The sequence below is a fragment of the Ursus arctos genome, unplaced genomic scaffold, assembly GCF_023065955.2.
Source record: "Ursus arctos isolate Adak ecotype North America unplaced genomic scaffold, UrsArc2.0 scaffold_24, whole genome shotgun sequence".
Taxonomy (NCBI): Eukaryota; Metazoa; Chordata; class Mammalia; order Carnivora; family Ursidae; genus Ursus; species Ursus arctos.
In genome coordinates, this window is record NW_026622919.1 from 1,751,794 (window position 1) to 1,765,761 (window position 13,968).

Consider the following 13,968-nt stretch of genomic DNA (forward strand, 5'->3'; position numbering starts at 1 on the left):
TTCTTGCTCATAATAAACATAATAAATAAATGCGTATTATAGTATGTCAGGGGATGGTGAGAACTGTGAGGAGCGATGCCAGGCCAAGGAGACACAGAACACGTGGGGAGGGCAAGTGTGCTGTGCAATAGGGTGGGTTCGGATCAACTTCTTTGGGGTGTGACATTCGAGGAAACTTTGAAGGAGACAAGGAAGTTAGTTGTGCAGATATAAATCTAGGGAAGAACACGCCAGGCAGGCACGGCCGTGCAAAGGGAGCAGAGAGGGAGCAATGTGGCTGAAGTCGGGGCATGGAGGGGAACAGGACATGTGGGCATTCCGAGGACTTGGCTTGACAGGGGAGCCTCTAGAGGGTTCTGAGTGGAGCGATGGATCTGACTTTTTTTTTAAAGTAAGTTCTATGCCCACCATGGGGCTTGAACTCACAATCCTGAGATCGAGGGTCACGTGCTCTACTGACTGAGCCAGCCAGGCGCCCCAGATCTGACTTCTATTTTTAAAGGACCTCTCCACTGCTGTGTTGAGAACCGACTGTCAGAGGGTAGAGGCAGGGAGGCCGATCTGGGGGCTGTGGTCGTCCCCCAGGCAGAGGGGGTGGGGGCCAGGGTGGCGGCAGGGAGGGAGGGGGGCTCCGGATGGTTTCTGAGGGCGGAGCTGCTGGGATCCCCACAAAGGTGGGTGAGGAGGGGAGGGGAGGGTGGTCTGTGAGTTAGGCCCTCACTCTGGCCATGGCCCAGCAAGGGTGCTTGTGAGGGGCAGCGCCTTTATCTCCGGGGTGGTCCAGCCATCTTTAGCCCCTCTCTCCTAGAGGGTGTAGGGTCCCATGGAGCAGCTGGAAGATGAAACCCACTCCCACCACGAGTGACATATGTTCCTCTGCTCACCCCCCACTTGTGGACACGGGGGTGCTGGGAAGGGGGCCCAGGGCTCTCCCCCGGACCAGTCCGCAGGATGGAGGGGGGTGCGGCCAACACTCTGCATGTGGCCGCAAAGCTCCTGGCTGGATCGGCCCCAGGAATGATGGGGCGCTAACAGGAAGACGCAGGTGGCCGCCGGACTTCATGGAGGCCGAATCGGAGCTCAGCCTTGCGCTCTAAGTTTGAGATGCCTTTTTCACATGAAACAGGGCGTCAGGAAGCCCAGATAGGCAGAGTCGGGAGCACGGGAGAGAGGTGGGATGGGAGCCCTGGTCCACACGTGGTACATAAACCAAGGGATGGGAGCCCCCCAGGAGGGCAAGTTATGGGGGGGAGCAGAGGCCCCAGCTGGGGGAGGGAGAAATGGGGCGTCAAGTGGAGGAAGGAGAAGGCAAGGGACTGACCGGGTGTGCACGGCCCAGGGCACATGCCAGGGCCCCCTTGGGGTCACAGGTATCCCCGCTCTGTGTTCACGGGGCTGCTGTGTGAAGCCAGGGCAGCCTAGCAGAACCCGGCTGGGGAAGGGGGTCCTGCAGGGGTCTAGGCACAGAGAGCACTGTGCTGGGAGGGGCAAGAGCTGGTGGCTGGGTACCCCCCTCCCCGCAGGTGCTCGCCGTGATGTGGGGACAAGGCGGAGGCAGAGGGGGTAGGGCTGGATGCATCCACCCGCCTAGCCTCCCATTTCCCCCCGTGCACCCCACACACCTGCCCTGCTCCCACCCCCGCTCACGCACTGCCCCCAAGAAACACTCAGGCAGCACTGTTCATTTAATGACTCCATTCTTCCATTTTCCTGGCACGTGCTGCGTCCACCCCCATCGCCTCCTTGGTCGGCTGCGTAGATGTCCCACGATGCCCCGTAGGGTACCCTCCCCCGGCCCAGGGCTGGGCGTGGCTCTACTTCTTCTTTGGCATTTTCTCCTTTTTGATCAATTCAGAAAATTCTAGAATAGGAGACAGATTTCTAGCAAATAATCCCCTTGCTTTGTGCCTCTCAAGTGCTGAAGACCCAACGGGGAGGCATGCCCCACTTGATGCGGGGGGTCTCACGGTGTAGGGGACCCCATATCCTGCCCTCCTGGTCCCGGGGAGCAGCATTGACCAGAGCTGTGGGCCCCGTGCCCCCACCCACGGCCCACTTGGTGGAGGTGCGGCAACCGCCTTTGGGGGTTCATGACGGACTGGGTCTCTGCGGGGACCCTCAGGAATTCCTTCAGAGCTGAGATCGTGGGTGGGGGAAACTGAGGCACAGAGAGGCTGGGGCACCGAGTTCTGGGCCGACCCCTCAGCCAGGCTGCCCTTCCGCGAAGTCCTATGGCTACCCCACAAGGCAGGGTTTGCTGGCCCAGAGGTGAGGACAGGCTCCCAGCGGGCAGTGCGGTCTGGAGGCCCGTCCGTCTGGGGTGCTGAGCCTCGCTCGACTCTTCTCAGGACCACCTTGCTGCCCTCTGCCTTCTGGCCCCAGGGCCAGCAACTGGGGACGGGGTCTAGAAGATGGCCAGACCCCAGGGTAGCCATGGAGGGCCTCAAACCTCCCTCCCCACCTCAAAGCGCTCCCTCCGTCCAGTGCGCCTCGGACCCCAGCTGCCGTCCAGCTGAGCCTCCCCACAGCCCTCTCAGCCCACCTCTCCCCGACTCAGACACCCGCAGCGGCTCCCCTCCGCCAACGCTTGGTTTCCCGTCTGCGGTGGGGACGGTGGCCGTGAACCTCGTGCCTGGGGTGGGGGAGCCTACTCGGTATTGTGCCCAGATGGGCACCTGATGTGAAGTGGGGTCCCGGAGGGGCGGGCCAGGAAGGGCCTGAGAGGTTCCTGTGGCCCCGTGGTCCGTGCTGACCCACCTTCGAAGTCAATCCTCCCGTCCCCATCCGTGTCGGCCACCTGGATCATGGCCTCTGCCTCCTCATCTGTCAGTGGGGCAGTGGGCCCGCTGCTTGGGACGGTGGAGAGGATGTACCTGGGGCCAGGGGTGGGCTCAGGTCAGAGCTGAGGGGGTGTCCGGCTGGTGCCCAGTGGTTTGTGACGTGCTCACTCCCCCTTTTACAGGTAGGGAAACTGAGGCCCAGCTGGAGACGGCTCTCTGGGCCCGGCCCCAGTGCTGTGGACCTAGACTGTTTCCCGCCAGCCCCACCCCCGCAAGGCCAGCTGGGGCCCGCTGGGGCGGTGCCAGTTCTCCCACTGGGGTGGGCTTGGGCGTCACTACCCCTATCCCCAGCCACTGGCGCTTACTTGATCTCATTCCACTCGATGAAGCCGCTCTTGTCCTTGTCCAGGGTCTGGAAGGCCTGGCGGATGGCACTGTCCAGCTGCCCCGAGGCCTGGAACTTCTGCATGTGCTCCAGGAACTTGAGGTAGTTGAAGGAGCCTGGGACAGCCAGGCGCAGGTCACGGGGGCCCAGAGGGAGGCTTCTGCCCTGGGGTGGGGACTGCCGTGGCCGCTCTTCACCCTCCCCCCACCCTGCGTGTCCTGGGCCACTCAGCCCAGGGAACGGGGAGCTCGCACATGGGCTCCTGTGTCCACAGCTTCCTTGGCCATGGCTGGGCCGGGCCCGGGGCGGGGAGGCCGTGCTGGGGACCGGGGGAGTGCTGTACCGTGATGCCTCATGTCCGTGGGCAGCAGCTCTATGTCCTTGTCCGACAGGGACGTGCCCATAGCCAAGGCCATCTTCTTCATCTGAGAGGAGAAGTCCTCGTCCATCCTGGCCCTGTGGTGGACGGGGAGCCAGCTCGGTGGGCGCAAGCGGGCGAGTGGGGGCGCTCGGCTCAGACCAAAGCAGACGCGGTCCCTGCATGGCGCCAGCTCCTGCCTCCTGAGCAGGGTCCCCAGGGGCAGCTGCCCTTGGCTGCAGAGGCCCGTGGGGCGCCCGGCTTTGCAGGGACTCGGGCGTCCAGGGCCCTGGAAGAAGATGCACCCAAGGCCCCACCTCTGGCAGGCTGGCCACCCGAGGGTCACTTCCATCTCACAGAAGAGGCTGAGGCCCCCAGAGAACAAGTGGTGAGTACAGGGTCCCTCACTCTGCTGGGAAGAGGTGGTGGCCACCACCCGACCCCTCGACGCCTCCAGGGAGCTTCCCTCTGTCCTTCCAGGCCCGTGTCAGAGCCGCCTCGCCTGGGAAGCCTTCTTGGTTACCCGAAGCCCCACCTCCTTCCACCATGACTCGGGGCGCACAGCCTGGGCCTCGCTCTCCCAGACCCCAGACCGGCAGGCCGTGGGCATCCCGGCTGGCTGCTGACCGCCCACAGCAAGTTGGCTCTGGATTGAGCAATGCCCAGATGCTCCGAGCAGGGAGGACCACGGCCCCCTTTCCACGCATCTGCCCACAGGCCCCGTGGACATGTGCGTGTCACTGTCCTCAGGTCACGGAGAGTCTGTGGCAAGCGGGAGCCACCGGGGCAGGCCAGGACTCTAGCCAGGCGGGTGGGGGTCTGGTCACAGGCTGAGGGGCCAACAGGTGGGGACCAGGCTGTCCTGTGGCCCTCAAGGCAGTGCCTTGTGACCTGCTGGGCTCTCGGGTTGCTGTCCCCAGAGGGGGTTGGGTTCTGGGGCTTGTGGCAAATAGCTATTTCAGAGGCTCCTTGGCCCTCTCAAAAGTTCATGGGGTGGCAGAACTTTCTGGAACATACTCCATGGCCAGGAAGGGCAGCCCAGTGCCCCGTGCATCCTGAGTGGGGCTGGGCAGTGGCCGGGGGAGTCTCTACTCTCTTCCCAAAAGAGAAGCCACGGGTCAAAGGTCACAGCTTAAGCCTGGCAGCCTGGGGGCGCAGGGAGTGGTGGGTAGAGCCCCAGGACCATCACCTCCTTCCTGACCCTGGCCGTGCCCCACAGCTATTCTGGGCCTCAGGGTCCTCATCTGTGAAATGGGGAGACCCCTGCCCATCCTGCCCCTTCTCGGGGTCATGTGAGGAGCCAGGAGGGAAGGGAGATGCTGGGGAAAGGGCTTTGGGGCCTGAAGTGGGCTTGGAGCTGGGTCCCCTGTGCATCATGCCTGAAAGCCAGCTCCCCGGGGGCTGGCCTGGGAGGTGGGTTGGGGGCGGTCAGTGGCCAGCCAGGGCCGACCTGGGCCACAGAGGCCCACAGGACAGGCCCCACCACCCCACATCCTGAGCCAAGCCCCTGCTTCCCCTCTCCCATGCCGGAATCTCAGAACTCCATTCGGAAGGACAGAATGCCCCGCCTGCCCCTTGGGGCCCCCGCTAGAGCCGGTGTCCCACGCTTTATGAAGGAGGGGCTGGGCCAAATTCCAGGCCAGGTCTGGCTGACCCTGGGGTCGACATCCTGTCTGCAGAGCACGCTGGGCTGTGTTCATTCACCACCCAGTCGCACTCCACTGCTCTCTGGGGGAGGGTCCCCCCACAGGAAGGCAGGAGAGCCTGAGATCAGAGCTGGCGCGGGGGCAGGGCCTGGGGCCTTGGGCTGCTGGCGGTTTATTTATAGCCCTGATCCGGGGCCTGGGATGGCGTCTCACTCACCCCCAGAGGGAAGCCGACATGTCCCGCCAGAGCTGCGGGGTGGGAACTGCGGGCACCACACAAAGCCAACCCTTTGGTGCCCTGTGGCCCCCTGCCCAGCCTCCTGGGCTGCTCCCACTTTGTCCTCCTCGGACAGGACTGCTCCCTCCCTCCCACCTCACCTTCCACAGCCAAAGCAGGACTGGAGCTCTAAAGCCTGGCTAAGACCCCCAGACCCTGACCTGTCCCCAGCGTTGCTGTGCCCTGAACACCCTTGCAAGGCTGGCAGGGACCTCGCCCCACCCCAGACCACTGTGGACGGCCCGCGTAGCCTTCCTGGGGGCTGCGTTCTGCTTCTAGCATCTGCCAGTGAGTCACCAAATTCAGAGGCTGACATGAGAAAAAGTGCTGCATGGGCTGGGGGGGCAGGAGGGCAGGGTAACCGAGACGGGGCCCCAGCAGTGGCGACTAGGTCCCAGGGTTCCGGAGCTGACGTCGTGTGCCCGCCAGAGTCGGTGGGTCTGTTGGCCTTGGACGTCTGCCTGCCAGGCTCCCTGGCCCCCCACTCAGCACCTGGGGCCGGGAGGTCAGTGAGCAGGTCCCAGCCTCCCCACCCTGTTCCCCAGCTTCCAGCACTCTCTCAGAGGCCCACGTAAGCGCATGTGTGCCCACGCGCCCACCTCTGCAGACCCAGACACACGCGGCCGCCTCTAGACTGGGGCTCCCTGTGCTGCCCCTCCCCTTCCGCCTCCTTTTCCTGCCTCCCCTGGACCTCCCTGGGGTTCCCGCAGCCCCTTGGGCCTCCACTTGTGCCGCAGCTTCGGCTGGGCAGCGTTGGTGGCTCTGGCCGGGCCCAGAGCCCGTACCCCCGCCCCCCACCCTGGGCAGGGCTCACCTCTGCCTGGTTTCCCTCGAGGGTTCTGGGGAAGCAGGTCAGGCTGGGGGTTCTGAGAGTCTGTGGGGGCTCCAGCTTTTATACCTGCAAGCACTGGGCCTATTTACAGCTTGGGCTGCACCTGTCCTCCCCGCCCCCCACCCCTCCCGGGCTCTCCAGCCTGGCACGGGCCTCCCCCAGGGGCTCGCTGGCACTTGGCACATCCACGCCAGGCAGGGCAGACTGACAGTCAGCAGTGCCGGCCTCCCCGAGCCCAGGGTGGGGGTGGGGGGAGCGGACAGCCCCGGGGGGCAGGGGAGTTTCTGTCTGTTGATTAGGTCCCACCCTGCCCGCTGGCCTTACAGGGTGAGGGGCATATGCTGGGCCGGGAGAGGGCTGGCTGGGCCTGCTAGGGTCACCCAGGGCGTGCAGGCTGGCCAGCATATCTGACAAGACACCGGAAGCCACTGGACAAGGGGACCTCCTCTGGTGAGCAGCCGGGCCGGGCAGTTGTCCTTTGTCCCTGGGTCACTGTAGGGGACTGGGGAGCCATGTCAGGGCTGGCCATAAAGGTGAGGAGAGGAGAGCAAGTCTGTCAGGCCACGCTGCCTCCCGCAGTCATGGGGAGCAGGGCTGTGTGACCCTAGGCAGGGCTGGCCTCTCTCCCTGGGCAGGGCCCTCGAAGGACAGTCGCCAGGTTGAGAATGGGGAGACCAGAGACGGATGCACCCCATAGCCCCTCCCAGTGGTTCCTGGGACCCCTCACGTCCACTGGTTTTCACGAACGGTCCCACACCCCAGTAATAGAGTAAACCCTGGCGTGCAGCACCTTCCCGCCCCCGACCACTGCTTCCTCTGTGCGGGTTTCCCTGGTCATTCTGCACAGCGTGGATGCGGCTCTGAGATCTCCCTTTTCGGTGAGAGTCACTCACGCATCACGGGGAAATTCATATAACATTCTGTGCACTACCTTGTGTCCCAGCTACATGGGAGGCCGGCGAGCTGAGGATGTTCCAGAAACTTCCACCACCGGCCATCTGCTGCTGGACCCTGAACAGATCCCAGCATTTTGCTCAGAGATGCTATTTCAATGTGTGTCTGTCCAGGGGAGTGTCTCCTGCTCCTTGGCCGCGTTCACAAAAGTGGGATGATGGGGATGACAAACGGTGGAAGTGTCCACGTTCTTCCCCCGACGCTTCCCAGCACACCCGTGTGCCCCGTGCGCCCGTGTGGGACGTAGGCCTGTGGGTCCGCAAGTGCACTGAGGCCCCCAGCAGGCAGCACTGACGCCATGCGATGCACACGTCCCTGCAGCCGAAGGCTTTTCTGCACAAAAGGAATGACCCATAGGCCACAATGTGGATGAATCTGACGCCTTACGTTGAGGGGAAGAAGCCGTCTCAGAGGACCGCAGGGCACCTGGCCCCACCTGTACGCAGTACCCAGAGCCGGCAAAGCCATTCAGACAGAAGGCAGCGGGTGGCTGCCGCCGAGGGCTGGAGGGGAGGAGTGAGGAGCTCATGTTGGGGTTTTGCAGTGGGGAGAATGTTCTAGAACTGAATAGAGGTTATGGTTGCACATTCTGAGTGTGCTAAATGCCATTGAATTGTTCATGTTAAAATGGTTTTTGGGGCGCCTGGGTGGCTCAGTCCGTGAAGTGTCCGCCTTCAGCTCAGGTCATGATCCCGGGGTCCTGAGATCGAGCCCTACGTCGGGCTCCCTGCTCAGCGGGGAGCCTGCTTCTCCTTGTGCTGCTCCCCCTGCTTGTGTGCTCGCTCTCTGACAAATAAATAAATAAAATCTTTAAAAAAATTTTACCTCGATTAAAAAAAAAGAACTATGTGGAATGAGAAACGATGCTTGAGTAAGCGTAAGTCAAATAAGAAACATGAACAAGCAACACTGAGGGGTCTTGCGGTGGGACTGGCCCAGCGTCGAGCCCCCTCCGCCTGGTCCTGCAGGGCAGGCATCTTCTGGAAGGCCCGGTCTGTGTCCACCTCTGCCCGGGCCGCACATGAGGGGTGCGGAGCCTGGTGTGAGTTTCAGGCCCCTGGAACCGGCACCTGCCCTGAGCTGACAGATGGCCGGCTCCTGGCGGCCCCGCTGGTTTCATTTCTGTCCCGAGTCGGGCCACACCTCTGCACCCGCGGCCCCGGCCCCCACTCTGAGATGAGCTGGCCTGGAGGGGCAACGGGACCACCTTGCGGCTCTGGGGACACTCTGCCCCTCCCACTGACTCCAGCCCTGCCAAGCCCAAGGAGTGAACACCAATTAGCCCTTCCTCTCCAGCGAGCCATGTCGACATAAGGACAAGGCTCCTTCGAGCCTCTGCCTCCTCCCAGGTCCTGGCTTGTCCCCCTGGGGGCGCTGGGGGCGCATGGCTGGCTCTGAGCACTGGCACCCTCGGTGGCTGTCCCCTGCCCTCTGAAGCCTCTTTGGCAAATGCCAGGACCCCTCTCATCGTCACCCTACCAAGCACGGCTGTGGTGGGCAGGCCTGTGGAGGAGAGTTCTGGGGGCGGGAGACAGGCCCATCCCCTTCTCAGTAGCACCCATGGCCGATGGGGGGGGGAAACGGGGCTGTGAGGACAATAGGAGCACCTGACCCCACCCCTACCCCCAGGCTGTGGCCACATTCCTGGTGTAGCAGGTATGGGGGTGTGGGTGTGCTGACCCCCGGGGATGGGTCACTACAGTCAGCATGGGGTCACTACAGTTAGCGTGGGGCCGTACAGTTAGCGTGGGGTCACTACAGTCAGCATGGGGTCACTACAGTCAGCGTGGGGTCAGTACAGTCAGCGTGGGGTCACTACAGTCAGCGTGGGGCTGTACAGTCAGCGTGGGGCCACTACAGTCAGCGTGGGGCCACTACAGTCAGCGTGGGGCCACTACAGTCAGCGTGGGGCCGTACAGTCAGCGTGGGGTCACTACTGTCAGCGTGGGGTCACTACTGTCAGCGTGGGGTCACTACAGTCAGCGTGGGGTCACTATAGTCAGCGTGGGGCCGTACAGTCAGCGTGGGGTCAGTACAGTCAGCGTGGGGTCACTACAGTCAGCGTGGGGCCGTACAGTCAGCGTGGGGTCAGTATAGTCAGCGTGGGGTCGTACAGTCAGCGTGGGGTCAGTACAGTCAGCGTGGGGTCAGTACAGTCAGCGTGGGGTCAGTACAGTCAGCGTGGGGTCGTACAGTCAGCGTGGGGCCACTATAGTCAGCGTGGGGTCAGTACAGTCAGCGTGGGGCCATACAGTCAGCGTGGGGTCACTACAGTCAGCGTGGGGCCACTACAGTCAGCGTGGGGTCACTACAGTCAGCGTGGGGTCACTACAGTCAGCGTGGGGTCACTACCATTAGCGTGGGGTCACTACAGTCAGTGTGGGGCCGTACAGTCAGCGTGGGGTCACTACTGTCAGCGTAGGGTCAGTACAGTCAGCGTGGGGTCACTACAGTCAGTGTGGGGTCACTATAGTCAGCGTGGGGTCGTACAGTCAGCGTGGGGTCACTACAGTCAGTGTGGGATCACTACAGTCAGCATGGGGCCATACTAGATAGGGCTGGGCCCTCAATCCACTGGCTGGCTCCTTATGAGAACCAGAGAGACCCAAAGAATGGAGTGACATGGCCACAAGCCAGGGGCCACCCGGGCCAGCAGGAGCTGGAAGAGGCTGGAGACACTGCCCCCGACCCCCCAGCGTGCGGGCTTGCTGACAGCTCAGACTGGACTTGACTTGCGAGAGTCCATTTCTGCTGTTTTAAGGCCCTGGTTCACGGTCATTTGTCAGGGTGACCGCAGGACACTCACCAAGGCCCCCTCCCGGACCCCCTCGTGCTCTCTGCTTCCTGCTCCCGCTGCCACCCCAGGCCTGTCCCTTATTGTGACCCTCTCCCCAAGCCTCAGGTGAGGACCGGGCAGAACGCACTGCAGGGACCCTTTTACTGGGGAGGCAGAGGTCCCTGGGGAGGCACAAGGAGGCGGCCACCCCCAGGCTGGCCAGGCTCCTGGGCTCCCGGTGCCCGGCATGGGCAGATCAGGCTGCGCGTCTGGGGTGTGGATTTAAGGGGTGCTAGGCCGACAGGCAAACAGTCCCGGGGCTTCCGCTCGCCTCAGGCCCCCAGGCGGCTCTGCTCCGGCCGCCGCGTGGGTCAGGATTGGGGTGCGCTGCTCATCGCGGCCTTCCTCAGTGCTTCTGACTCTAACATGACGCGTTAGGATATTGGTTACCGATTACGGAGTTCAACAGCATTATTGAGATGTAATTCACACACCGTAAAGCTCCCTGCTCAGAACGCACAGTTCCGGGTGTCGTAAGGGTACCCAGGGTTGTACAACCATCACCCCTAACTGCAGAGCACTTTCATCACCCCAGAAAGAGGCCCCGCGCCCCTTCGCAGGCACTGCCCATCCCCCCGCCGCGTCCCTACGATTGCGGGGCCCCCCTGGTGCCTCCCTCATGTCGCACCCCTGGCCCCACACCGCTCCTGCATGTGAGAGACCTCCCCTTTCCTGCATCTCCTCCAGCCCCCAACTCCCTTCTGCAGACACCCTGCCCAGCTAGGCCTGTCCCCTCGAATCCTTCCAGGGAACAGTGCCCTCCCCCCACCGCCCCAGGCGTGGGGCGGGCAGGACTTGTGCTGGACACTGTCTGCCCTACATGCCTCTGTGATCATAGGCCCAGAGGCATCTTGCCCGTGACCTCGGTCTCCGTGGGCCTAGGGCTTACTCCATGTCCTATGCACCTTGTGACAGGCCAGCCCCTTGGGCAGTGGTCACTCAGGTATGTTGACACCCCTGCCCCCCCTTTGTTAGGCACAGCCCCTGCTCTGGCTGTGGAGGGCTCTGGGGCCTCCTGCCTCTCCCCAGGTCCAGGAAGGAGGGGGCATGTTTTCAGGAACCTTTGGCCATCCCAGGATTGGCAGAAGCCACCCCTGCGGGAACCCTGGGGTGCGCTGGCCACCGGTCAGCCCCAGGTTGGCAGGTCTGCCCCTGCCCGCCCTCACCCCTGCCTCCCCTATACACTGGGACCGGTCTCTCACTGCCCCTGCCCCTGCCACTGGACAAGCAAGGCCCTGTAACTCTGGGCCCGCAGACTTGCATCTTCCTGCTGGTGTGCGGGTCCTTTGCCGGACTTGTCTTTTCTCAGAGGTTGGGGAACTGGACCTCCAGCACGGAGGCCAAGGAAAGAGTCCCCGGCAGCCTGGCCGGCCCGAGCAGCTCCGCTCTGCCCTCCACAGGGCTGACGTGCCTTGTCCTGCCCAGTCAGCCTCATCATGCCAGCCGAGGGGCAGGCTTATGCTGGCCTGGGGGCCTTGGGCTCGGGAGCTCCCGGAAGGACCACAGTTCCTGTCTCTGCCTCTGGGAAGCACACATACAGACCCTCCCCTGAATTGCAGCGCTTGCTGGCTGCCCTCCCATGGGAAACACTGACCCAAGGAACCGACTAATGGTGGGGGGACCTGGAACGTACCTAGTTCAATGGTCACCATGCCCAGGGAGTAGCAGGGCTCCTGGTTCCAGAAAAACCTCAGAGGACCCTGGTTCCCTGCAGGGGGGCGGGGGGCAGGTGTGGGGTGTGGGGGAGGAGTGTCACTACGGTCAAATGGGGTGTTGCACCTAGAGCCCCTGGGTCTTCCCCTGCCCTGCCTGGACCCCAGAGGAGGATTCGGAGCCCCAGAGCTCTGAGATCTGACCCACCCTCTGCCTGAGGCTTCCGCTCCAGGCGGCCTCTGAGTGTTGGGAGTGTGTGTGCACACGTGTGTTCACTTGCAGACCGTGGCACAGAGAACTATCTTCTGACCCTGGTCACTGAGGCCAGTCACAGTGGTGCAGAGGCTCTGGACAGACTCAGCTTAAGGCCGCTGGCCATCTCCCCTGGGTGTCCCCAAGGAGTCTGCCCGGATTGGTTGGGGTCCAGGTATGTGGGACACCTGCTTGGGTGGGAGGGAAGGTCCTCGACTGTGGACCCAGCCCCCTTTCCCTGGGGACACTCCTAGATCACAGCCCTCAGCCACCTCCACCCTTGGTGGCCTCTGACCCTCCTGGCTCCTGGGATCTGAGCACCTTCCACAGACCAGGCCCTCTACTGGCCACTTGACCTGTGGCTCCTTCATCCTCCACCGTGGCCTGGGGGCAAAGCTGCTTAGAGCAGCAGCCATACAATCAGGGCTGGTAAGAAGGTTCTGGATACCCTGTTCTCCACAGGCCTGTGGTGGGGTGGGACTGCCCCTTCAGGGGACCCGTAAGGTCTGAAGGGAAAGGACGGGACCATTCCTTTGCCCTTTGGACACTTTCTATACAAGGGGCCCCCTTAGAAGGAGAAGGTCACGTTCCAGCACATTCTCCCTAAGGGGCCGACTCCTCTGCCAGGAGCATTGAGCCTTGCTCTCCCCAAAGCCTTCTGGGCCCTGGGCCCTGCAGGTGTAGATGCCTCCTCCTGCTCCCACAACACCCCTGCCCCCCAGACGGGCCCTGCCAAGGGGTCGTGCTCATCGCGCCAGGGAATGAATGGACGGATGAACGAGCGTGACCCAAGTTACATAAAACCCAGATCCCGGCTACCCTGTAACTCCCCCGGCTCCCACAAGGAGGAGGGACGTGGGCCTCAACCCCCCCCCCCCCGCCGGCCGCCCGCACCCCACGGGCCCCCCTGCAGCGGGCGCCGCAGCGGTGCAAGATGGCGCGGCGTGGGGGGGACGGTCCCTCGGTGCCCGGCGCCGCCGCGCCCGCCCCAAGCGCCCGGCGCTGTGCACTCCCGGGCGGGGGCGGCCGCCTCCTTCTCCCCGGTCGTCGCGGCGTGGCACAGGCGGGGGTGGCTAGTGCAAAAATACCGGCCCCCCTCCCCCGCGCGGGCGCCGCCCCAAGGGCGCGGAGGCCGGACCCCGAGCCGCCTCCGAAACCTGCGTGTGCGGGCCGCGTTCCAGGCCCCGAGCCCCGTGCGCGTGGCCCCCCGCGCGCCTCCGGGCCCCCCTGCGCGCGCTTTCGTATTCCTCCTGCGTGCCACGGTGCCCACCCCCGCGTGTGCCGCCGTGCCCTCTCCCGCGTCTCGGGGCCCCCTCCTGCCTCCGTGTCCCCATCCTCCGTGCCTCCCCCGCGTCTCCAGGTCTCCCATCCTGCGTCTCTCTGTCCCCCCTGCCCGTGCCTCCGTGCCTCTTCCCCCCCCCGCCCGTCTCCGTGCCCCCCAGCCTCCTGGTCCCCCCTCCGCGCGTCTCCGTGCCCCCCCCAAGCCGGGGAGGGAGCCCCCCCCCCCCCCGTGCGCGCTCCCGCCAGTGTTTTCGGACTGCACCAGCCCCGGAGCCCCGCGGCGCCGCGGCCGGCCGGGCGGAGGCTCCTCGTCCGCCGCCGCCGCCCGCGCCCGCGCCCGCACCGCACCCGCCCGGCCCCGCACCCGTGCCCGCCCCGGGCCCGCGGCTGCGGCTGCGGCGGTGGGCGCTCGGCCGGCCGGCGGGCAGGGCGCGCCCCGCACCTGCGGCGGCCGCTCGGGCGATGGCGCGGCGCGGCGCGGGCCGGGGCCCCGGGCGTCCTGAGCGCAGCGTCAGCCCGGGGATGCCCGCCGCGCTGCTGGCCCTGGCCATGTCGTCGTCCTTCTTCAACCCCAGCTTCGCCTTCAGCTCGCACTTCGACCCCGGTGAGTCCGCTGGCCGCGCCCCTGGGCCAGCCCTCTGCCCGCTGCAGCTGCCCCCAAACTGCGGGTGCTGCCCCCCCCCAGTCCCCCCACTGCGGACATGATGCTTCCTG

At 64.5% G+C, this 13,968-nt stretch overlaps 2 protein-coding genes across 2 annotated transcripts in view; one reads left to right on the forward strand and one right to left on the reverse strand.

Moving 5' to 3' along the window:
- Positions 1–1,683: 1,683 nt before the first annotated feature.
- Positions 1,684–8,018, reverse strand: PVALEF (parvalbumin like EF-hand containing). The gene is made up of 4 exons (XM_026483930.4): positions 3,509–8,018; positions 3,146–3,281; positions 2,758–2,873; positions 1,684–1,861 (listed from the first exon to the last, which is right to left on the reverse strand). Exons 1-4 carry the CDS (start codon positions 3,873–3,875, stop codon positions 1,815–1,817), a joined length of 666 nt encoding a protein of 221 aa, XP_026339715.2. The 5' UTR covers positions 3,876–8,018; the 3' UTR covers positions 1,684–1,814.
- A 5,711-nt stretch (positions 8,019–13,729) lies between these two features.
- AATK (apoptosis associated tyrosine kinase) overlaps positions 13,730–13,968 on the forward strand; it is a 31,445-nt gene continuing 31,206 nt past the window's right edge. The window contains exon 1 of the mRNA XM_026483920.4: positions 13,730–13,858. Within this exon, the coding sequence (XP_026339705.2) occupies positions 13,777–13,858 (82 nt within the window). The 5' untranslated portion in view covers positions 13,730–13,776. The remainder of the gene's footprint in view (positions 13,859–13,968) is intronic.

What these genes read in the sequence shown, in the direction of transcription:
- PVALEF (XM_026483930.4), bottom strand. Translation starts at nt 3,875, where the DNA reads ATGGAAGTGACCCTCGGGTGGCCAGCCTGCCAGAGGTGGGGCCTTGGG. An exon ending in CACGGACATGAGGCATCACG is followed by an intron (nt 3,282 to 3,508) that starts GTACAGCACTCC and finishes TGGCTGTCCCAG; the next exon opens with GCTCCTTCAACTACCTCAAG. An exon ending in CGGGAGGATTGACTTCGAAG is followed by an intron (nt 1,862 to 2,757) that starts GTGGGTCAGCAC and finishes CTCCTATTCTAG; the next exon opens with AATTTTCTGAATTGATCAAA.